The sequence below is a fragment of the Pezoporus flaviventris genome, unplaced genomic scaffold, assembly GCF_033815535.1.
Source record: "Pezoporus flaviventris isolate CSIRO_AGI_PZ_B2104156 unplaced genomic scaffold, CSIRO_AGI_Pfla_v1 ptg000023l, whole genome shotgun sequence".
NCBI lineage: Eukaryota > Metazoa > Chordata > Aves > Psittaciformes > Psittacidae > Pezoporus > Pezoporus flaviventris.
Genome location: NW_026892571.1, coordinates 7,837,923 through 7,861,376, shown reverse-complemented (window position 1 = coordinate 7,861,376; position 23,454 = coordinate 7,837,923). Strand labels below are relative to the sequence as shown.

Genomic DNA, 23,454 nt, shown 5'->3' with positions numbered 1-23,454 from the left:
GGTGCTACACCATTCATTGGCTTTATAAGAAGTAATAAGGTCACAGGAAAAGCTGGAGCAGCCTGAACTTCTTTTCCTTCAAGGCTGACTACATTAACACACTTACTGAAGGAAGGAACGGTAATGATCCAGTCAGTACTTATCGGGACAAAATTAGTAATGATCTACAATCCCAGTGGTTTAAAAGTAAGGAGCTCCAATTCTAACAAAAGTCCTAGTAATGCCCTGGTTTAAAGTCCGAGTGAAATCTGTGTATGTAACCCTCCAAAACAGCTTAGCGTTAAAAAAATAAATAAAAAATCAAAACAATTCCAAAAACCTGAACCAGACCCAACTTTCACTGTTCGGCGTTCACGTAGTAACGTTTAGATATTCAGGCGCTCTGTACATTTCTGCAGGATTGATGGTGAGAAGCTGTGTTGAGAAAGGTCAATAAAAACAGTAAACTGGAAACTGTAGGTTGTTTTTTGGCTTGTTTTGTTTTTCCCCAAAGTTCTAATGATGCAGAAGCTGCATAATAATCTCCCTGTGAACCATAAACATAATAAAAGCCGAGGCCATTTCTAACATAATCTCTATCAGCAAGATGCCAGCGCTTTTCCAGATTTCCTAACGGGTCCCTGCTAATTCCATGCCAAAACTAGCAGTGGATTTCTTCCTTTTAATCTCCCCTAATGCCTTATTCGATTATTGTCACTGCTCTCCGGCCACGCACCGTCCCTTCAGACCAGAGCTCCCCACCGGAGCAGTCAGAGGAGGCTGGAGCCAAAGGACACCAGCGGCTGCAGACTCCCCACCTCCCCATCCGGGCAGAGGGCGGCCGAGGGCCACGGGGAAGGGCGTAAACCACCTCACTCTGGGCATCCCCGCCCGGCGGAGCCCTTGGCCGGGAGAGGAAGGATGAGCCCCGGCACTTGCTCCAGCTGACGGGTCTGAGGGCACCTGAGCGTCCTGGCACATACCTGAGGTATGGCTCTGCTCATCGCCTGGGTATGCCTCGCTGTGAGGTGAGTGAGCTCCCCCCTACCCCCCTGAGGCTCCCTCAAACCCCGCCGCAGGCTGCAGGAGCGGGAGGGGGTCCTCTCCCACCTCAGCTGTCCCAGAGGGCCGGGCCCTCGACGGGCGCACGCCGGGCGGAAGGGCTGAGTCGCGGGGACGGGGGCCCGAGGGGTCTGACTGCGGGACTCGCCTCTCCCCGCAGTTCGGCGGCGGCGCTGGGGGACCAGGGCGGCGGGGGGGACCTCTACTTGGAAAACATCACTCGGATCCTCGACAAGCTGCTGGACGGTTACGACAACAGGCTGCGGCCGGGGTTCGGAGGTACAGGGAAACTCCCGTCCCCTCGGGGAGCCTGGCAGCGCACGGCTCGGGGAGGGGGGCACGAGAGGGGGGCACGAGCGGGGGGCCCGAGCTGGCGAGGGGAGGAGGGTCCCGTCCCGCACCTGGCAGGAGGGAGGCAGTGAAACCCAACAGCGGGGGGCAGGACGGAGTCCCGCACCCCGCCAGCCCCGAGCCCGTCGTGTCTTGATGGTGGTCCCGGAGCCGCGGTGCCTCGAGGGGTCCCGCTCCGCGCCCAGCGTGTCTCCGTGTCTCGCAGGCGCTGTGACTGAAGTCAAAACGGACATCTACGTGACCAGCTTTGGGCCGGTGTCCGACGTGGAGATGGTAAGGGCCCCGCTTGCCGCCCCTGCTCCCCTTTCCTGGGATTCATTATGGTGCCATCTGAGTTGACCGTCATTAAAGCAGATTACGAGGCTTAATCTTCCTGACAATCTCTCAGGCCCAACAGAGCGGTTTGTCTGGAACTGCATATAGATACTTCCCCAGCAGAGTCAGCCAGGGCAGCCCATGGCCCAGGCCCGAGCACGGAATGCAGCACTAACCCCAGGTGAGGGCACTGCTGGGAGGTCAAAGATGCCTCTTTAACCCCATTAAGAAGATTGTAAGCATCTGTGGCCCAGCACATAGGTTTGCCTGACAACATCAAGTCTGCATGGTAGGAAACAACCTAACATGTAGCTGCAGGGGCACAGTGCCATATCTGAAATAGTTGTTCCTTGTCACGCTGGGTGTCCCCAAAGTCAGGTAGCTGCAGACACAGGTTAAATCTGCCAATTACAGCTTTTTCCACCTCTCTTCATCAGTCAATCTAAGGGAAGGCATAACTTTGCCACCTTACAAAATCTGCTTTCAGCCAAGGTTTAGCTCCATTTCTTAATTGACTTTAGAGAACTCCTTGGACTAATATTAACCTGACACCATAATCTTACTGTGATGTGACTCATATCAGTCCTTTCTTTGTCAATATCCAAAGAAACAAGCAGAAGCACTGAGCATGTCTTTTGTTCCTACCAATTAAACATTGGTTTTGCACTTTGAAAGGAAACTAAATTAGACATTTGTATTTTCTTAGACCTCAGTCACTTTGAAATAAATTATTATTTCTGAGAGGACAATGATGTTTTTTTCCCTTATATAAAATTATTTGTTCACTCACTAATTTGTAGCTATTTAAATAAAAAGAAATTAGGGTATGTTTTTGTAGACTACTTTTTTTTTTAATAGCTACTTAATGGTAATAGGATCAAGTGTTTAAGTAGTAAATGAAATGCCATTGACACGTGTGGTAGGTTCTTTCATGGAGTTACTGTATATACAGTAACTTGGGACTGCTGACCCAAACACATAAGTCAACCACCTATTCATTTTCCATAGGAATACACAATGGACGTCTTCTTTCGGCAGACATGGACTGATGAGAGGTTGAAGTTTAGTGGGCCAACTGAAATTTTGAGATTGAACAATTTAATGGTCAGTAAAATTTGGACACCAGACACGTTTTTTAGAAATGGAAAAAAATCAATTGCTCATAATATGACAACTCCTAACAAACTTTTCAGAATTATGCAGAATGGAACTATTCTTTACACAATGAGGTGAGAGCCTGTTCTTTCGCTTTTGATTGACTTTTCGAGTCTTTCAGCAGCGTTCCCACATACCACTTTTTTTCATTGTCATCTACTATAATGTATTCTAGACTAACCATTAATGCTGATTGTCCTATGCGGTTGGTGAACTTCCCTATGGATGGACATGCTTGTCCATTAAAGTTTGGAAGCTGTAAGTTTTTCTATATCTTTCATTTTTTTATAGCAATACTTTTAGTCTAGCTGTATGTGAGAAGATCAGAAATGAGATCCTAGAACACTACTTAATGACATGATACAGCTGAGATATTTTATTATATTTTTTTATCCTAGAACCTTACTTTCTCTTCTGAGACTCAGACTATTCATAGGGACATGGATTTATTCACTGAAGGGTGACTGTTGTAGAATATTTTATTGTTTATTATTCTTACATATCTAGTTGTCAAAGTGGATCCTTCAGCAAGTCATAAAAGATGTGATGCATTTATTACATTTACTTTTGCAAATATTTAGTTGATCTGTGGTAATTGATTTCAAAAGTATGTTGTAGAGCTGTGGTAATCTATGTATGTGCTTCATAGCAAATTAAGAAACAAAAGCTGGTGTCTATCTGGTCCCACCTCAGCCACTCTCTTACTGTTGATTATTTTTGCATTTTGTCATTGATGAGGTTGGGAAATTGTTGGAGCAGGATACATGTTGCTGTAGATATTCAAGCCACACACAGGATCAGGTATTTTTTCAATTGTTTATAAATTACATAATTAATAAATTAATTTCCCCCTCTATAATTCAGATGCTTATCCAAAAAGTGAAATAATTTATACATGGAAAAAAGGACCCCTGCATTCAGTAGAAGTACCACAGGAGTCTTCCAGTCTCCTCCAATATGACCTCATAGGACAAACTGTATCTAGTGAAACAATTAAATCTAACACAGGTAAGACGTAGCCATGTGAGAATTACTGACATTATAACCATCTTCAAAATAAATTTCAGTTCTTTTTCATGTAGAACGGAATTAGTCTAAATATCATTTGCCATTTTAAAAACTAAAATACTTGGAAGGACTCTAACCATTGTCTCTTTAAAGATTTTCAATACAGTCTCTTTAAACATACAGTTTTTAATGCAATTCTTCAGAATTTCCCCTGCCTCCCTTCCCAGTAAAAGCAGTACATAAAATGAATATTATTCTCTTCTGTTTCCATAAGGTCAGTTACTTTTTTTAATCAGCTTATTTTTATTATGCACCAGAAGGCCTGTAAGTGCTTTCCTCAGAACATAGCATGTTGGGTTTAAGCCAATAATTATTACTTATATGTTGCCAAAATAATGCTGACATACTTGTCTCTTAACAGGTGAATATGTAATCATGACAGTTTATTTCCACTTACAAAGGAAGATGGGCTACTTCATGATACAGATATATACTCCATGCATTATGACAGTCGTTCTTTCTCAGGTGTCTTTCTGGATTAATAAGGAGTCTGTTCCAGCCAGAACAGTTTTTGGTATGCTGCGTTAAGGTCTTTGAACAGCTCAGCATCACATATACCATTCATTCATTACTTTCATTGCTTGTTTATTTTAGGCGAATATTCACTTCAGCTGCTCTATTTCCATCTTCAAAGGAAAATAGGCTACTATCTCATTCAGACATACATTCCATGCATCATGACTGTAGTCCTGTCTCAAGTTGTGTTTTGGATCAACAAAGAATCTGTTCCAGCGAGAACCGTGGCTGGTATTTGTGTTTTGTTCTTTTATCATTCACTTCATTCACTGTATGGAATCCATTGCATCAAACAGCTACTGTAATCCAATGGGGACTGGAAAAGACAGCTAGTAGGTTTCAGTGAACAAAAGTAAATACTAAAATTAAACCAAATAATATTCGACCTGCTCACAAGAGTCAAAATTCTTTAATCAGAACATTTGGTTAACCAGACTTGTTTGTGGTGGTTTTTTTCTCCTCAATATATTTTCTGTATGCAGGAAGGGACAATTCCAGAGTAAATGTCAACTTCTCTGGTTTTTTAAGTGGTATTTTTCTATTGATTTATTAGCTTCTGAAACCAATCTGAGTTAAAGCTTTAGAAAAAAATAAACTACATAGGGTGGAATTAACCTCATCTGACATAAGCTACCTCATCTAGCACTTTGAAGTGCTCTCTTTTCCTTGTCTGCGAAGTTATCTAAACAACTAGCAAGGAATTTAGACAAATAAAGTAAGGTGAGATGCATCCTGTCCCTAGCACAGGATGGAGTTGTAACGTGAAAGGCATGTCCACACTGCAAATTCTTTCCAGTGGTTTGAATTAATGCTCTCAAAGCTGTGAGTTTTGTCTCCTTAATTTCTATTGTGTGCTCTGCTGTTAAATGGCACAAACTCTACCTATTGCAATATTGATAGGCTCTGCAACTGCACTCCTTATATTGATAGGCTCTGCAACTGCACTCCTTAAGAGGTAACTTTCACTGACTGAATTGTTGTTTCTAGAAAAACTACGAGAAAAATACTGAGCAAAAGTAATAAAACTTATCAAAAACTTCATGAGTTCACTATCTATACACAAACATTTTGCAACCCTATGGGCTCTTAAAGTAGTATTTGTATTAAAAAAGTTCCCTTTATGAGACTTGTCTTCAGTGACAAAAAGGCAGCTGTATGTTCCCTAAGCATAAATGATACAAGTCTCATGATTAAAAACAAGTCTATAATTGTAGTTAGCAGGCTACAGATTTTTTGCTAATTTATTTCAATTAGTTTGCATTTCCTACTTGCATGGAATGGTATTCATAAAAACATTGCAGACTTTTAGGAACATGAAGTGAGCACAACTTCCTCAGGTGCCTCTGAGGGAAGATCAACACTTTTGTTCTTGAAATTCTCATTAAGATCTAGGATACAGTTTAGGATCATTAAGCACTTAAAAGTATTATTATCTGGCAATTGGGATTTCTTTAAATGCTTAAAAATATAAAAATATCAGGCAATAGATTTTCCAGGATTTTTTTTGCAGTCGAAGCATAACATATATAGGAGGTTTGTACACCAAACATGATGCCACCTGATTTGGCTTTATATTGCATCTCTGGACTTTACAGTTACATCCTCCCCATTTTGAGTAAAACATATTTGTTACCTAGTAGGCAGTGGAAGTCAGTTCTATATGCTTGAGTAATGTGCAAATACGTCTTTAGGTGATTCAGGAATAAAGACATGGATACCCCAAACAGTGGAATAACAGCTCTTAGATACCATACTGAAGAGTAAATATAGAATTAGAAACGGATTATATTTTATGAAAATAGTAAAATAGACACCTTTCTTGGTATCGTGAAAAATTAGTCATGGTGGCATTTTAGAAGAATATGTCAATCCTTGCTCCATTCTTACTTCTCCCAGACACAGTCTGAATTTATAGTCCTTACTAATTCAAAATCCCATGGATTCTGAATAGCTTCATCTAAGGAAAAGCAGACAAATTCCATATAACAAAAAAGACTTTCAGTCCGCAGCAGAAAAAAAACAATAAACACCAGTGGTGTTTATTTAAAATGGAGAAGTCAGTATCCTTTCTGCATTATATTGCAATTGCTTGAATTATAAATTTTCAGTTTTACTTCTAAGTTCCCAAACTGTAAGTTTGAGAGAAGAGAAATTAATAGTAGAAGAATAACAACCATGTGCAAAAACCATTTTTCAGAACAAATTAAATTAGCAACATTTACCTCCAAAATGGATGCCAGTTATCCTTTGCAGGATGCCAGTTATCCTTTGCAAGTAATATTACAATAAAAACTCTGAACATTTTTGCAAAGATAAATTAATGATCTACTCTTTACAGACCTGCAAGTGAAAAATGGGAGACAGAAATACTTGAAGAGGCACTCTTGTGTTCTTTATAATTGTGTCCTTGGAAAGAACAGCAGATTGCTGGTATTAAGTTCCTTATTTAATGTGGAGCTATGTATGTAGCTATGCATACACATATATATGTATATATATGTGTGAAGTTTTATGAAGCATGGCATTATCAGATATAACTTAGAATAAGAAGCATGTTTATTGGAAGTCTAATTTTAAGTATGCTCTGACTCCAAGTAACAATGGCTATTATTTCACATTTTTATGTGTCTTTATCTAATCTTTTTTGTTGCTAGCAAAAAGTTCATCTGTTATTTTGCAGAAAGACAGTAGTCAGCTTCTACCTTCCCAGCAGGTCACCCTGGGAATTTTAAATTAATATCTAGTCTCAGATAGCAAAGGTGTTTGTTTTTTTTTTGTTGTTGTTGTTGTTTCATTTTTTAGCAGGAAAAGATTGCATATTTCAATATTTGCATTATGTAACAGATTCTTCAAAACTTATCAAGAAGTGTTCAAAGTGGAAAGACAAGGGTAAACAATCATCAGTTACACAGTTTACCAACTATAATTTGGCATTCAGTTTGATAAAGTAGTTTTCCACAGTGCAGAGCATTTCATCAATATTCACTCCACATTGAGAGAAGTCTTATCTATATCTGCAATAGAATAGGAGTCCTATTCCTAAGTTTAAATTCCCACTGCAGTAAATTTTTATTCAGACACAGAATATATCATTTTTATTACTAACTAGCACATGGACAGATTCTAATCTAATCACACATCATATTGAAAAGTTAATTCTGGACCTTTGAAATTGAAATGTATCTCGGCACACTTGTATTCATATTATAAAATGAGCCTGGCAGATTTGGGAGAAGCAGAGATCCTACATGTTTTTATACCATCTCCTATTTGCATTTCATTAAAACATGTTAAGTAATGACATTGGGTTGTAGTTAACCTCAGACAGGTGGCAAGCTACATCATGTGAAACAGTTGCAGAAAACCCTCTGAAAATAATCAAGTCACCCTGTCTTGATGCTGCAATATGCAATGACACTGCATCCTTTCCACTGAGCATCATTCATAGCATATTGATTCATCATCGCAACATGGCATTATAACATCTTTTACTTTCTCACTTACCCATTCCCAACTGCAGAAAAAAAGCAGAAGAGACTATTCTCCACCTTAATGCCTTTAAATACCATCAGTTTTCATATTCTAGCAGGCATAATTATAAGTAAACATGAGTCACAGAGGCTTATATGTTAATGAGTTTGTTCTTGCGCTTTTTGCTTGTATCAAGCAGCTGTGAGAAGTGGGTATATTTCCTACATTATTAATGTTATACACTTCAAAACAGAAAGAATAAATTAATGAATTCACTTGAAGAACACTATGAGGCCCACAAGCAACAACACCAGCTTTGTGAAAATAGATAAGCAGCTCTAGAGAAGTAGCTTTTCTGTCCTTCCATATTTGTAACTACAAGGGCTTTCAAATCAAGGTACTGTTAATGAATCTTAAATAAAGTATCCAGTGATGAAAGACAATAGCACAGAGAACCAAACTCTTGTTTTTTTGAATATTTGGACCATAGGCTACCACTGATTTTTAATGCAGAATTTGATTGATTCAGTGAAGGTTCTGTAAGCCATGATCTGTCTTGTGCAACAACAGGAGAAAAGAGGGGATCATTTTGGGGACATGGCAGTCTGTTAATTTAGATTTCTGCAAAACAGTCCACTTACTAACCCCTCAAGTAAAGTGTCTTTCATAGTTTGAGCCTGCGTTTTGATATGCCCATGTTTGTCACAAGTCTAAGAAGCTGCACCATGTAGTATTTAGTTATCTTAATTTTCAGTCTGCTCAGTGTATTAAAGTTTGTTCAGAACTTTTAGATGCTTAAGGCAGTGAATTATTCAAAAATACAAAAAGCAGTCTTGTCGTTTAGCTGCTTTGTAGGATGACAGCTAAAACCAAAAAGGAGTTGTTGGATTATTATTTTCTTTTTTTAATATTTATGAATTTAAGAGTAGCAGGGTTGAAGCATTGTTCTAATGCCGCCATTTTCTTTCTCTTCTTCTCAAGGAATCACTACAGTTCTAACAATGACCACCTTAAGCATCAGTGCACGCCATTCTTTGCCCAAGGTGTCCTATGCTACTGCCATGGATTGGTTCATAGCTGTGTGCTTTGCCTTTGTCTTCTCTGCACTTATTGAGTTTGCAGCTGTCAACTACTTTACCAATCTTCAGACTCAGAGAGCAATGAGGAAGGCAGCCAGGGCAGCAGCACTGGCAGCAGCACTATCAGCAGCAACTGTACCGGCAGAGGACGAGATTGTCTCGGTAATTGCTTGCTTTTCTGATAATAAGCATCATATAGGAAGAGGCAGCTGAAGTAGTGAATGCAAAACAATATTAAAATGATCTTAACCTGAAAGAGATTATGTAAGCAGATCATGTCTACTTATCAAAGATATTGTTCTTATTTGAGAAAATGAAAATACTTCATTTATCCATACTGTCTATTTAAATTTGAGATATAATTTACTAGAAAGATGTTTATTTGGTAAGATATTTAAGGAAAGCCATTAGGCTATTATCCATAATACTTCTCTTGAGCAATGCTGTAGGCAGTGTGGTCAGGCAGCTGTGGTTCTCTCAGTAAGTCTGAAGAATTTGTGGGATGCTGTACAATTCAATGAACATGTGCATTGGCCAGATGATTATGGGATCACTGTAGTACACTGGTACATACCATAAGTGGGTCATCTGAAAGAAGAGGAATTAGCCTTTATATAAACTTGGCATCTGTTATTTTCATAAAAATCTGTGTTGGTGGAAGCTTGGGGAAAAAACAAACAACAAACATAAATGTAAAGATTAAGGATAAATTTTAGTACGTGCAAAAGACAGCAAGGCTTTCTAATATCAAAAAAATAAAGTCAGAATTGCTTATAAATATTATTCCTTACATCTTGGGATAAATAATGAATGCTGTCTCACAACATATGTTAATAAATATATCACTGTAGCCCTCCTGTTTTCAGGAACAAAATTCCATTTTGAGAGGAATAACAGGATTTCAATGACCTTCTGCAAAACCTTTGAGTCTCTAGTTGAATAAGGAAGTCAACGAGCTGTTGAGTATCATCAGGGCAACACCTTACCCACTATAAAGTAATTTTCCCACATTTGCTTATAAGGAGCAGTTAAAGTTAGAACATTTAGGTATATTTAACTGTTAAATTCATAATTGATAAGTTCCATATTATAGTGAAAGCAAAACTCCGCAGCATCTTGCTACTGGTCCTCATTGGAGCTAATCAGCAAATGTTCTTCAACTGGGAAGCACTGTGCTTGTAAGACACTGTATTTTGCTTACAATTTTATTAACATTAAAAAAATATATCTGAAGACATTGTAAGCTATATTAAAATAACGCATTTTATTTTTACTAAATATATAAATGCAAAACCAAGCAAATCTTTACATATTTTAGCTCAGAACCACAGCTTTTTCATTTTTTTTTAAACCATGGTTATGGAAAAAAAATACGAAAGAAAGGCCAAAAAATTTAGAAGGAGCTTGGAAACAAATATTTGCAAAACCTTGCACTGATTTTGAAGTGACAGCAGAAAGGCTGATTGAGATTTGCAATACTTGCAATGTTCATATCTGCGTTTATTTTAACGCTGGACACTTATTCAGATTTGAGTTAATCACAAGAAGGTTATCTAAACTAGGAATTTCTGTATGACAGGAGACCCATTCTCCTGTTTTGCCTAAGAGAAGCCCAGAAAGACAGTTTTGCTATGAAAGAAAATTCGAAGTTCCATCCAGTTAGAAGCTGCTGCTGCTTGAGTGAGGGCCAAAACATCAAGATAGATGTATTGGCAGAATACTTTTTTCATTTCAAATTAACTATCTTTCTGAATGTCATGGTTTAAGCCCAACTGTAACTCAGAACCACGCAGCCGCCCTCTCACTCCCCACCCCCCCTTCCTCCCCCCTGCTCCTGGGGGGATGAGGAGGAGAATCAAAAGAATGTAACTCCCATGGGTTGAGATAAGAGCAGTCCAGTAACTAAGGTATAACACAAACCACTGCTGCTACCACCAATAATAACAATGATAAGGGAAATAACAAGGGAAGAGAACACAACCGCTCACCACCTGCCTACCGATACCCAGCTCGACCAAGCAGTGATCTAACTCTTCCGGGTAACTGCCCCCAGTTTATATACTGGGCATGACACGCTGTGGTATGGAATACTTCTTTGGCTAGTTTAGGTCAGGTGTCCTGTCTCTGGTTCCTCCCGGCTACCCCTCCTCCCTTTCAGAGCATGAGACTCAGAAAGTCCTTGGTCAGAGTAAACACTGAGCAGCAACTAAAAACATCGGTGTTATCAGTGTTGTTCTCAGGCTGAGAGTCAAAACCACAGCTCTGTACCAGCTACTAAGAAGGAGAAAAAAATATTGCCACTGCTGAACCCAGGACACTGAAAGAATCAAAAATCTTTCAAAATAGTACCAAAAAGCTTCATTCCTCCTTCAGTCTAGTTAATTTTATGTAAAATCTTGCTTTATTCAAATTACCATTTTTTCACAGACTTTTATATTGTAGCCAAAAAACCTGTGCACTCAGGAAAAAAAAGATAGCAGAAGACCAAATTCTATTCTACTGTACTAACAGAAGTAGGAGAAACTACTCAAGTAATGACTAACTGGTTTCAGTAAGAGAGACAATGGTCTGACTGTGTGCTCTGTTAACTGATGACAGCCCAGCATGCCTGGTCTAGTTCCAGGAACACCACTCTATTTACCTCAGTTAACTGAGAGCAGAATTTGGCTTGCTCTCTTTGTCAGCTGCAGGCAATCCCTGCATGAAATACAAAACTATGGGTGTTCCACTCCAAAATACGATGGCAACAAGCTGAGTAGTCATCTGGAACTTGACAGAAACCTGGTTTATTCATATGGTGATCAAGCTTATTCTAGCATGTCAAAAACAAATGTTATATATATGACACACACACAGACATATATAAAAACCATTATGGCATCATCTTTTTAATCCATTCCAAATTGTGTATTTTCTGTATCAATCATATTATTTCATCATTATGGGTTCCTTTGTCCAGGAATATCCTAATACTGGAAATATGCTGGGGGAGGGAAATTGGTGATGCTGTCTGTAGTACACCATTTGAAGTAATGCTCTGTGAGATGGTCAGGGAGTACTCACCATGGATCAAAAGACATTCTTTCTATGTGAGAGGGTACATGTAAAAGACAAAAGATTAGTACAGGGTGGTAGCTTGATTATAGTTATGTTCTGAAAGACCTGTTGTTCTAACAGAAAACAGCAAAGAGCACTGAAAAATACTGCTGGGAGAGTTTCCTTCTCCCTACAAATAGCCTTGTCCCTGTGTTTCAAAAAAGGATTCTTATTCTATTTAATAACCCTGCCCAACTGCAGAGCAGCCTTATGTCACTTTGGTATAGGGGATTTAGTTTTCTATAATTGTGCCAGAATATATTGAGTATGTTTAATGAGTACCGTAACATAACTGAAAGCAAAGCACTTTTATTTGGATTATCAACAATCCTTTATGAGATCATCCTGGAAACAGCTATAGGCAGGAAAGTTTTGACTGAGAAAACAGCACTTTCAAGAAATTAGGGACATCTTCCTGTGCCTACACAATTGGAGGTTACCAAGTATATTACTTAAAACAAACCTCAACTTTCAGTTACACTGACTTTTTGTCATCCCAACAAGGAAAAGTAGATGCTGGTTATTTGGTTCCAAGTTAAATATTTGTCTGATTGACAAAGCCAATGCAGGATAGTAAGGAAAGTTTGGAAGTAGCTAGTAACACACACCAAAATAAAGAAATTTAAGATGAATTGGATTTAGACATTTTTTGTTCAACATGGAAGTCTAATCCCAGTACCTTTGTGAAGGGGGAGATGAGGTACAAAATTATATTAAGTTAAATTCCAGAAAAACAAACAAATCAACCTCTATAGTGCTGTTTGTGTAATTCTGTCTCATTTAGACACTCAAAGCAGTAGTTTCTCCATGCCACACAAATTTAGCGAAGTAAATGTAGAGACAGGGGTAGTTCTGGACTGACACTGGTAAGTTTAAGAGCCAAACATTACTTTGAACATTTAAAACTGTTTAACATGGATATATTTTCTGACAGAGACTCTGTGCTAATTACATTATTATTTTCCTGATATGCTACACAGAAATGTTAGGAAGAGATTCCACCACACATATTCACATTGAAAATAGAATTACTAGGATTCCAGTCTCTGCCCTCCTTAGAACTTACCAGTTTTATATGACAGTGATTTTAATACAGTGGGTGCATAGTATATTTTTCAAAGCTATACTTTCTGCTTCTAATGGCTCTTCAGAATTTCCATGCAAAGTAAAACAGCTTTGAAGTAATAAGGTAACAACTTCTCCCACTAATCACCTTCACGTGATGGTTAGGTTATATTTTGAGAGGTGAATTTCAATCCCTTAAGGTTAAGAAAGAATTTTAACATGGCTTTCCCATGCTTTGCGTGAATAATTTAACCTAAATGATTTAATCCTTTTACTAGGCTAAAACACAAAGAAAATAAATTTGCATGTTATTCCTCTTAATATTCCTAGTAAAGGACACAGGATTCCTAAAAGATGCTGTTGTGGTTTAACCCCAGCCAGCAACTAAATACCGTGCAGCTGCTTGCTCACTCTTCCCTGCTCCCCAGAGTGGGATGGGGAGGAGAATCTGAAGAAGATAAAACCTGAAGGTTGAGATAAGAACAGTTTAATAATTGCAATGAAGTAAACAATAATAAGAAATAAATAATAGAAAAAAAGAGAGGAGGAGGAATAAAATTCAGGAAACACAAGTGAGCACAATAGAATTGCTCACCATCCACTGACCATTGCCTAGCCCATCCCCTGTGCAGTGTTCAGTGACCCCTGGCCAACTCCCCCTAGTTTGTGCACTAAACATGACGTTCTGTGGTATGGAATATCCCTTTGACTAGTTCAGGTCAGCTGTCCTGTCTCCTGGACTCTTATGCAGTTGATCACTGGCAAAGCATGGGAAACTGTAAAGTCCTTGGTTTAGAGTAAGCACTGCTTAGCAACTAAAACATTAGGCTGTTATCAACATTTGCTAGCTCAAAAATCCAAAACACAGCACTGTACCAGCTACTAGAAAGATAATTAACTCTATCCCAGCTGAAACCAGGACAGATACCTAAAGGTAGGACTATTAATGATTTCTAAACTACATTGAGCTTTTAATTATGCAGAACATCATTTATAGATGTTTCCAATACACTGGGTTTGAATCAGATCCCACAGATGAGATGTGCAAAGAAATGTCTAAATTATAGGTTATAATGAATCTCTAGCATGAAATGGATACTTAAACTGCACAAGACTGTAAAGATTGATGCATCTCCCAAAAGGAGATCCTACCTAATGTGGTGAACTTCCCTGCTGTATGGTGCTGCATATGGATTGTTCAGTAGCTAAACAGAGTTTTTACAGATCACACTATTGAATCTAGGGGCTAAACTATGCTTAACTCCCTCTTTGGGAGCTAAGTCATTAGCATGCAATTTTATGTGTACAATATGAATGGTTGAAATTTTATCTACTAATGATACAGACAGGGAAAAAGAATGTTATATATTTCATTTACTATTCTGCCATGTACAGACACTGAGCTTTTAGCCTAGTGTTTTTTGGTGTGTTTTGTGATATCAGCAAATTTCGATACCCTTAATCCAATAATTTAGAAAGAAAAGGAGGAATAACACAGTTTTCTGTCTAAACTTCTAGAGTTTATTCTTATGAACATTTTTTTACTACATTGCCTGCAGGAAAGAGAGACATAAGTGAGTAAAAGGGTACATTACAGGTACTCATTTGTTTACTTAGCCAGTATCTGAGTGCATATATGAGATACTCATGTTACTGCTGGGTCATAAACTGAATTGATAGTGGAATATGTATTTGCAGTACAAAGGAACAGAGAACAGTAGAAAATTTTACAAATATGAATTACAGAAATCTCTTGAGGAAAAGAAACATAAGTACAAAGCATATTCATAAATCACTATTAGCATCCATATAAAAATCAGAAAAAGCAGAAAAAAAAATGTTTATTCCAAGGTTATAGATATGCTGTATTTTTTTTAAAGCTGGAAGCCAAGCAATTTGCTGAAAGCCTCCTGAGATATTCTGAGCAAATTCTAGTGATATTGATGAGAGTTGTGAGTGAGCAGCACCTTTATAGACAACATGCCACTGCTTTGTGAGCTTTCCAGAGGATCAGATAGCTGAGCTGCAAAAGACTATATCTTATTTAGCCCGTATACGTACCAGTCTTTGTCTAGTCCAGTTTTATGGCATCTCACATTAAACAGTGATCTTGCAATCTGTTCTGTGTCACTGGGTAGTCGTTCGCAATGACAAGTTCAATTGCCTGATTGGATGAACATTCCACATGAGTACAAGAGTACTTCTCTGAATCAGGATTCAGTAACTTAACAAAATTCATTATTTCATTATGACACAGTTGCTCTTTTTACTTGTAAAACAGTCCTTAGTATTTGAGTGGTTGGCTATGTAAACTATGTAACATAGGCTACTCTCTCTGTGTTTTGCTAAAGTTTCATGATGTCATTGTAGGCAATCTTCATCAAAAGGAAAAGTTAAATCTAAATGTAGTAGGCAAATTAGTGTAGCTGCTGTTCAGAACTCAACTGTAATAAGAAACTACATGGCTTCCTTTCACTGCCTTCTCCTCTTGTTTTAGCAGTGAATTCCAATGAAAAAAATGAATTGTAGCTCTCGGGCAGCAAGTCTGGTCTACAGACAGCTAATACGCTGAGAACATCTTTACACAGCTAAGATAAATTTGGACTTAAAATTCCATATCCTGGGTAGTGGTAGACAGGAAAACAGTCCTGATGCTGACTTGCTGGATGGGCACATGAGGGTGTTAAAGACAGTGTAAAGAACTGCTCAAGAACTTTCTTAACAATTTATATCGACTAAACCATCTCCTTAGCAGAAGAGCATGACAAAAAGCTCTGGTTTTACTTAGACAGTGAAATGCACTGATCCTTCCTGAATATTGGAATAGGCTATTTTAAGTAATAAGAAGTTATCATTATCACTCAGTTGCTAGAATGGACCTAAACTGGCCCCAAAGTGGGAGCATAATCAAGTTAGTGCACTCCCCAAGTTCTGAGGATACACTGACTCCAAATGTTCCTATCTCCAAGTTGAGATGAAATCACGTTGAAATAATCCTCCTTCTATAGCAAAACCCTCTTCTACAGGAATGAGATTTAATAAATATTATAAATAAAATAGTGACCACGATTACACTTTTTCCAAGTGTCTATTCAGATGATCACAAAGTATTTGCTACTTCTACGTTCTAAATGCAGTCAGTACTGAACATTATCCACAGACCATATGCTACATCTGTTCTGCCTACTTTTAACTTCATCACCTCAGTATAATAACTCCTGATTCATGCTTGAGTGATCCAGAGCAGAATTTGACCCACCTTATACCAGAATATTGCAGATAAAAAGGGCTAAGATTCACCTTAGCACTTATATTTTTAGGAACTACTCATTCTCCACAAAAGGTCAAGCTATCTTGCAGTAAAGTGAAAAGCAGCTACTTTACAACTCCTACAATTCAGCTCAAAGCAGGGCATACAAGCAAAACAGAATAGCAACTGTAATGAGAGCAGTAGCCCAGGCTTGGTTTGTCAGTCTGTTTATACAGTGGGATTATTATGATGATTAGCGCAAGTGGACATGAATAACCCTCTTTCTGTTTGTGACACATCTGTAGATCATCCTCCATTTAAATCTGCCTGTTGTTTGCTGTTACTGGAAAACACAAAAACAAACATCTGTGTTCCAGATAGGCATAGCCCCAGAATATGAATGCCACTTAATATCTATCCTAAACATGGTACTAATCATTTAATATGTAGATGGCAAAGTGGATGAAGGAGGGATATGACAAACTGGAAGTGTTGCTAGGTTATAGAGGAAGAAAAAGAGCAATATGTAAGAGATATATATGGAAAAGTCATTACATACTTGAAAATTAAATTTCACACTAGGAAAAAAACAACAAAACAACATAGGACAATTTAGCATTCCTGTCTTAAACACCTGTAAATTTAGCCCCTTTCTTTTCATGCAGCAGTTTTCTAGTTCATCAGAAGATAGTTTGGGGACTAATAACAGTGCAACAATTTGACTCCATTCAGTGAATGTCTACTGAAACTCATCAATGGGCTCACACAGTGAAGACTGAGCTTGAGCCAGCCCATATGTGCTGTTTTGTTTAAACTTGATTCGTGTCTACAGAAACCTCAGTCATACCAATATACTACAATTTAGATAGACCATTATCTTCTTTTCCTTTTGGCTCCATCTTTTCTTTTTCTTTCTCTCTTCTAGTTTCTGGTTTTTACCCTGTTAAATAAGGAAAGCACTTTTTTTTTTAACGTTTTTACAGCAAAGCTTTAGGCCACAAATGTACCTCTGTATATTTGCATTATTTCTATGATTTCCTTAGGTTGCTCTATAGCAAAGCAGCAGCAATAAAATCAGGTTGAGTAAAAAGGTGGAAAGAAGCCTAATGATCACAAAACCTAAGACTGTATCCAAAACTCACCTTTTTCTCCCCTTCCCCTTTTCTTTTTTTTTCTTCCACAGCATTCTGACTCCAACTGTAACTTGAAGAAGCGAGTAAACTCCGTAACATCTCCGGCAGATCAGTCTCCTGAAGCCGGCATAATATCAAATAGTGCATCCCAGTATCAACCAGCATCTGTTCCTCCACCTGTCCCACCACCACCACCTGTTGGAGGCACAAGTAAAATAGACCAGTATTCTAGGATCCTCTTTCCAGTGGCATTTGCAGGATTCAACCTAGTATACTGGGTTGTTTATCTTTCAAAAGACACTATGGAAGTGAGTGGCAGAATTTCTGAATACTTGCTTTAACATGTAGTATGTTTACTTGACCAGTATTATTTTCATTGTTCATTTACTCCTGAACTCCAGTTAATTGGTCCTTTCTGAACAAAGGTTTCTTTAACAGTTTTCTTTTAAAGTTTTCTTTAAAAGATCAACTGTGGCTTCCAGTAGTAGTGGCACTCAATACAATGCAGAAAGGCTATTTGAAAATGAGATATGTAAACGCTTATCTGTCTGCCACGTTCATGCACTGAGCAGAACACATTGTGTAAAACAATGTACGATGCCATTCTCAGCAAACAAACTAATCTTAAATCTTCCATTTCTTAATCTTCCTATCTGCAGTAAGGAATGGTAGAATTATCTGTTGAAGCAATGCAGTGAAGGAGATAAGAACTTCAATATCTCCTACGGTTTGCTCAGTGAAGTAATAAGATAACAGTCTCCCCAAAGAAGGTTGTTGTTCATTATAAATATTTATACAGTGTGAAAAATTGACAACTACAGTATGCAGTTTGTGAATCAAGAGGTCCTGGTTTTATGCACTTCAACACTGAATTTCCCCATTTCTTCATACATCTGAACTGTTTTATGCAGATAAAGCTGCTAAATTATTTTATTAAGTTTGTTCATATCAGGCAGAGAATGATCATGTCTTTAGATATCCGTAATGTGCAGAAGAGATGTGTGCCCTGCAAACTGAGCATGTCTAGAATAATCAGTCAGTAATTAGTCATTAAAAGCTTGATTCTTGTATGTTTTAATTCTCTCTTTTTCCCCTTTTGCCTAAATACAGCTAATAGTGTCCCATTTCCTTGATAAATATATATATATACACATATATTGATTTTCTTCATTGCTATAAAGTTTTTGAATCTCACTTTACATTGCAGTCATTATGATTGGAACATTTAGCTTTATTTAGGACAGTTAAAGAGATAATGATGGTATTTAGATAGTACCAAACGCACCAAGTCCCTATATCAATAAAACCAGAGGCTGGCAATCTGGTAGGAGTGGTGAGCAGACTGTACCATTATTTCTAAGATTAGAGATAAAGGAGGCCAAGGGAAATCTCATCGACAGCCAAGAGATGGTGCAGTTCTAAGTAAACAAGACAGTGCGGATAAGCTGATTGGTGGCATCTTGCCTCTGCTTGAAGCAGAGGCTACTAGCCTCTAATTTTGCTGATTTTTGCTATTAAATGTATGATCTGGGAATTGCTGTCTCTCAAAGATGGAGTGTGCTGCCAAGCAGCTTATCTATGAAATCAGGAGCGCAGGAAGATAGGAGGCACTGTCTCTTACAAATGTTCCTGCAGATGTCTCTCTCAAGAGGTCACAGCTGCTAACTCCCGGCCATTCAAAATCTGCCCAATGCTAAATTTAGCATTTATGCCAGAGTTACTGATCCTGCTATTAAAATATTGACTATGTGTGCGAATTACTTATCTCAATCAGAGAAGGGAAGTATCTAAAAAGCACATAATCATTACAGCTTCTGTTTAGAAGCCAGTTCCTCAGCTTGTGTAGCTTACCATTACTCCAGTAATTTCATTCAACCATTCACATTTTGGATCTAGAAATATTTGGAACACAGTTGCAATTTCCCTTGGTAGTGATGACATATTTACGTTTAACCTTGTATATTAATAGTTATAGTAGAATTAAGCTTTTAAAATACTTCTAAAGTCTAGGACATAGTGGCGACTATATTTTTAAATGCCACTTTTGCAAGCTAAAAAAACATGCTCAGAAGCTCAGAAATTATGTTTTGTAGCCTAATAGAATGACAGGAATCCAGCATTAAGATTCATAAAACAGGAAAGTGTTGACAGTTGGGGTGTTTTGAATTATGAAGAATGTAAGCAATTATATAAAATGTTGATCAAGCTCTTCATAAATTACGTTTTCTTGTTTGTCTACTCAAGTTGTAACTAATGATGATTGCGATATCCATTGCTAGGTTTCTAATTCAATATGTTGTATTACTTTACCAGTTGTTACTTTTAAGGAAACCCAGGAGTATTTTTGCTTTAAAAATATATTAATAATATGTAAGCCTTTTCATTCAAGCAAAGATACAAAAGTTAGGTGAACAAAGCATGTCATGCTTCATGGCCAGTTCAAATGAATCACAGGCTCAAGTACAAAAGGCTAAATATTGGTACAGTGTTATTCAGTTAAGAAATTTATTTTCATTTAGAAAATGCATTTTGTGCATATTAGCTTTTCTTGAGTTACTTATTTGTGCTCATTTCTCTTTCTGTTTAAAAACAAAATGAAAAAAGAATATAATCAGTTCATTGAAATAGTCAAATTGCCTGTGCAAAAGGTTTTGTAGTGCAGCTTTCTAGGATTTTGATTAGTGCAGTTTGGAGTGCAGAAAATCATTCAAAGTCTGTCATTGTGGAGATCCCTAAACCAAAAAGGTGCCTGTCTTTGGATGGTGCATACAGAATAAATCAAGAAGCATGTTGTAAATCTGTAAAAGCAGGATTTTAACACCGGAATCACAGGTAATTTTCATCTCATTATCTTCTGGCCAGACTCTTCCTTTGATTATGAAGGAAGAGGAAGAATCATTTTTTTACTTCCACTTGCGTGTTCTGGATTCAAAGCACCAGCTAGAACAAACAGGCTTGTTACTGTAATGACAGTTGCATGAAATGAGGAGCTCGCTCCTAAGCTGTTTGGTAGTATTTCTGTGCACTAGAAAGCAGTTTTCTTATGCCTTACATAATGGGTTGTATGGTACAGAAAAAAAGAAGTCATTAGTGTGCATTCTATCTGACAGTATTTACAAGAACCTTGGGACCAGAGTACTTTTCAAAGTGCTCCTTGGAGTAGCTTTTTCTTCACCTTCCATTTATTTATATAATTGTCTTTGGACAACCAGGTTAATCCCCCTTTCTGTTGCTATATGTGTAAATTAAGGGTGTGTTAATTACACAGAAGTTTTTGGATTTGGAAGTCTGTATAATGAAGAAGGCATTTCTAATAAAATGCATGCCTTTAAACATTTGGATACTATTTTTAATAGTAACCAGGACTAGGCAGATGACAAGAGTATCTTGGACTGAACTCTGTATTAGTACTTCCAGATGTATGAATCAAGTCCAGCTTAGCAAACACAGAAGTTTAGTAGTAAATTTTCATTATAAAATTAATCTTTTGCTACATTTTAAAGTAAATCAGCAACATCTGAATGAAAAAAATCCCACACTGAAATTAAGTGCTTCAGCTGAATACCTCTTATATGTGTATGGGGCCTTAATATTTAAATAAAAGGTTCCATTCCGCAGTGGAAGAAATGGGAAAACATTCAGTAGCAGTCATTGATACGTGACTTGATACATGAGATGTTTCACTGTAAACTGGTTTACACATGGAATAGCAGTAACATTGCAGAACAGCAGTTATATTGCTAAAAGTATAGAAATGAAGTTACATCATTCTCTGCCTGCATTTTGCTAGACAGCATGTTGTTGGAACCTGATGCAACCAAAGGACACCCAAAAGAAAACAAAAGGAGGTACTTGAAAATTCATGCAGGAAAGAATCTGCAGCTGAAATACCAGATGCCAGTTTTCAGACGACAGAAAATGCTGATACTTGTATGATAAGCCTCCCTTCTCTCAAATGGTTTTATAACTGTAATGCTGACAGATGCTTAACTATTACAATAGTTTATAATATGAAAAAAAAAAAAGCATTAGAATTACTCTAAGAGGACTTAGTCCCTCACTAAGGTCAGTTTGTAATTAATTTAGATGGAAGCTGTGACATTCCCATGATTTACACATGCAAAATGGAACAGGCAGGTTTCTATGGAGCACATTGTGTGTTAAGTACAGTAATATCTGTCATCCACAAAAAGCTCTATACAATAATAAATAATACATATTTGTCTAGATTAGCTAAGCAGAGAAGTTCTTGACAGGAGAACACATGTATCTGGCAAATGAGAAAAAGTTGTTCTAGATTTTTATTTTATCATACATATTTTGGTTTTAAATCTTGCTAAATCCTCGAGCTGAATACTAATTTCTGACTGTGACCTTGACAGGTGAATTGCATACTTAATTTATTTTAATATTTTCTTGATTTAGAATGCAGAGAGTGCCCTTTAAATGAGAAAAATACAAGTACTTTGTCAACCTTTGCAATATCATTCACAATGCATATGCTGTTCTCACATCTTCTTACACATCTTTCTAAAGTAACCTCTCCATTTTTATACATAACTTTATGTTTAAAATTTTAATGTAATCAAACACTGAATGATGGAGTGAATCAAACTGAAGAAAGATATGATTCTAAAGTTTCAATGATAAACTGCTGAAAAACAAGCAGATGCCAGCCTTTATGTTCGGGAGCAGAGGAAGGCACAACATCACTAAATGTGCTGAGTGCTGGGTATTGGATACAGAGAATGCATGGTGGCAGGAAGAGACATACATAAGTTGAAGGAGAAAATGAGATGCTGATGATTCAACTGGGAATAAACAAGAACAGAGAAAAAAAAAAAACAAGAACTGGAGAAGTATGTTAATACTTCAGCATGTTAATATTCATAAAGCTTGCAGTACGTATTGTTACATTAAGTTTCAGTTTAAATACGGGAAAAATTAAGTTCAGGAGAAAGCAGCCACTGCCATACATGCTTACAATTGAGCTTTGAGGATCCAGGCAATCAATTTGAACTTCAAATACAAAGAGGATTCTCCCTTGTAATGCAGTCTGGTTTTAAGTCTAATGAGACAGTTAGAAATGAGGTGATTTTGTTGGTTAATTCAGCTGTCAACAATGCACAGCTTAAACTTCTCTCTAAACTTTTCTTCCAGTTTTTTGAACCTACTGCAATGCACTTTCGAAGTGACCTAGAGTCCAACTGAAGAACAGCTCAACATTTCAAAGAAATCAGTGGAGCTCATGTGGAGTTGAAGGATCTCCAAAGGACTTGTCTACCCACAGGTGCTCTCCATTTTGAAACATTGGAAGTGTTTATATTGGACATCACCAGGAAACAAACTGGACAAATGAAAATGATAGAAACTGTACAGGGTTCTAACAATACTTTAAGATATCTTACATTGATTCTGCTGTAAAAGTTCTTGTTAATTTATTTTGTTCAATTATCAAAGAATGTGCATTTGATATAATTCTGTTTTAAAGAGTTAAATGTTTACATTGATATAAAATGTCAATGACAGGATTATTTAATTTTTTTTAATGCAATAAGCATTACTAAAATAAGCCTGATTCTGAACTGGTATAACTGAAAGGTTAGGTTTCACTGAAAAGTTAAGAGTTGCACTGATTTGCAGCACTTAAAATTGACTCAAAATAATGATAAGAAATCCTATGAAAGGAGCTGCAGTCCCATCATGTCTTCATAAGCCTTTCACAGAAAAGATGGAGGACGAATTCCAATTTTCTTTAATTTCATTTTTATCTCCTTTAATTTATAACAATATTTATAAAGAACAAGTTAAGAAAAAAGGAAATAGAAACCGGTTTTTATGCCCCTTACCTGGCTTGTTATAATAGTGTAACATCTTCTGCTGTGAGTGAGCATGGACACAACCAGACTAATAA

At 37.4% G+C, this 23,454-nt stretch overlaps 1 protein-coding gene across 4 annotated transcripts; it reads left to right on the top strand.

The window, feature by feature from the left end:
• The first annotated feature begins 852 nt into the window (after window positions 1–852).
• Window positions 853–23,087, top strand: GABRA6 (gamma-aminobutyric acid type A receptor subunit alpha6). Of its 4 annotated transcripts, none has more exons than XM_061456578.1 (10): window positions 853–967; window positions 1,202–1,320; window positions 1,598–1,665; window positions 2,716–2,936; window positions 3,038–3,120; window positions 3,727–3,870; window positions 4,292–4,444; window positions 8,899–9,158; window positions 17,591–17,848; window positions 22,701–23,087. In XM_061456578.1, exons 3-10 carry the CDS (start codon window positions 1,663–1,665, stop codon window positions 22,749–22,751), a joined length of 1,173 nt encoding a protein of 390 aa, XP_061312562.1. In that variant the 5' UTR covers window positions 853–967; window positions 1,202–1,320; window positions 1,598–1,662; the 3' UTR covers window positions 22,752–23,087. The 4 variants fall into 4 exon arrangements, with proteins under 4 accessions (XP_061312562.1, XP_061312560.1, XP_061312559.1 ...); XM_061456576.1 differs by lacking the exon at window positions 4,292–4,444 and adding an exon at window positions 4,525–4,677 and having other exon boundaries at window positions 853–1,007; XM_061456575.1 differs by having other exon boundaries at window positions 853–1,007.
• The last annotated feature ends 367 nt before the right edge of the window (window positions 23,088–23,454 follow it).

Coding starts and splice junctions, on each gene's coding strand:
- GABRA6 (XM_061456576.1), top strand. CDS start 970: ATGGCTCTGCTCATCGCCTGGGTATGCCTCGCTGTGAG. Junction 4,678..8,898: donor TCCAGCGAGAACCGTGGCTG/GTATTTGTGTTT, acceptor CTTCTTCTCAAG/GAATCACTACAGTTCTAACA. Junction 17,849..22,700: donor TTTCAAAAGACACTATGGAA/GTGAGTGGCAGA, acceptor CTTTTCTTCCAG/TTTTTTGAACCTACTGCAAT.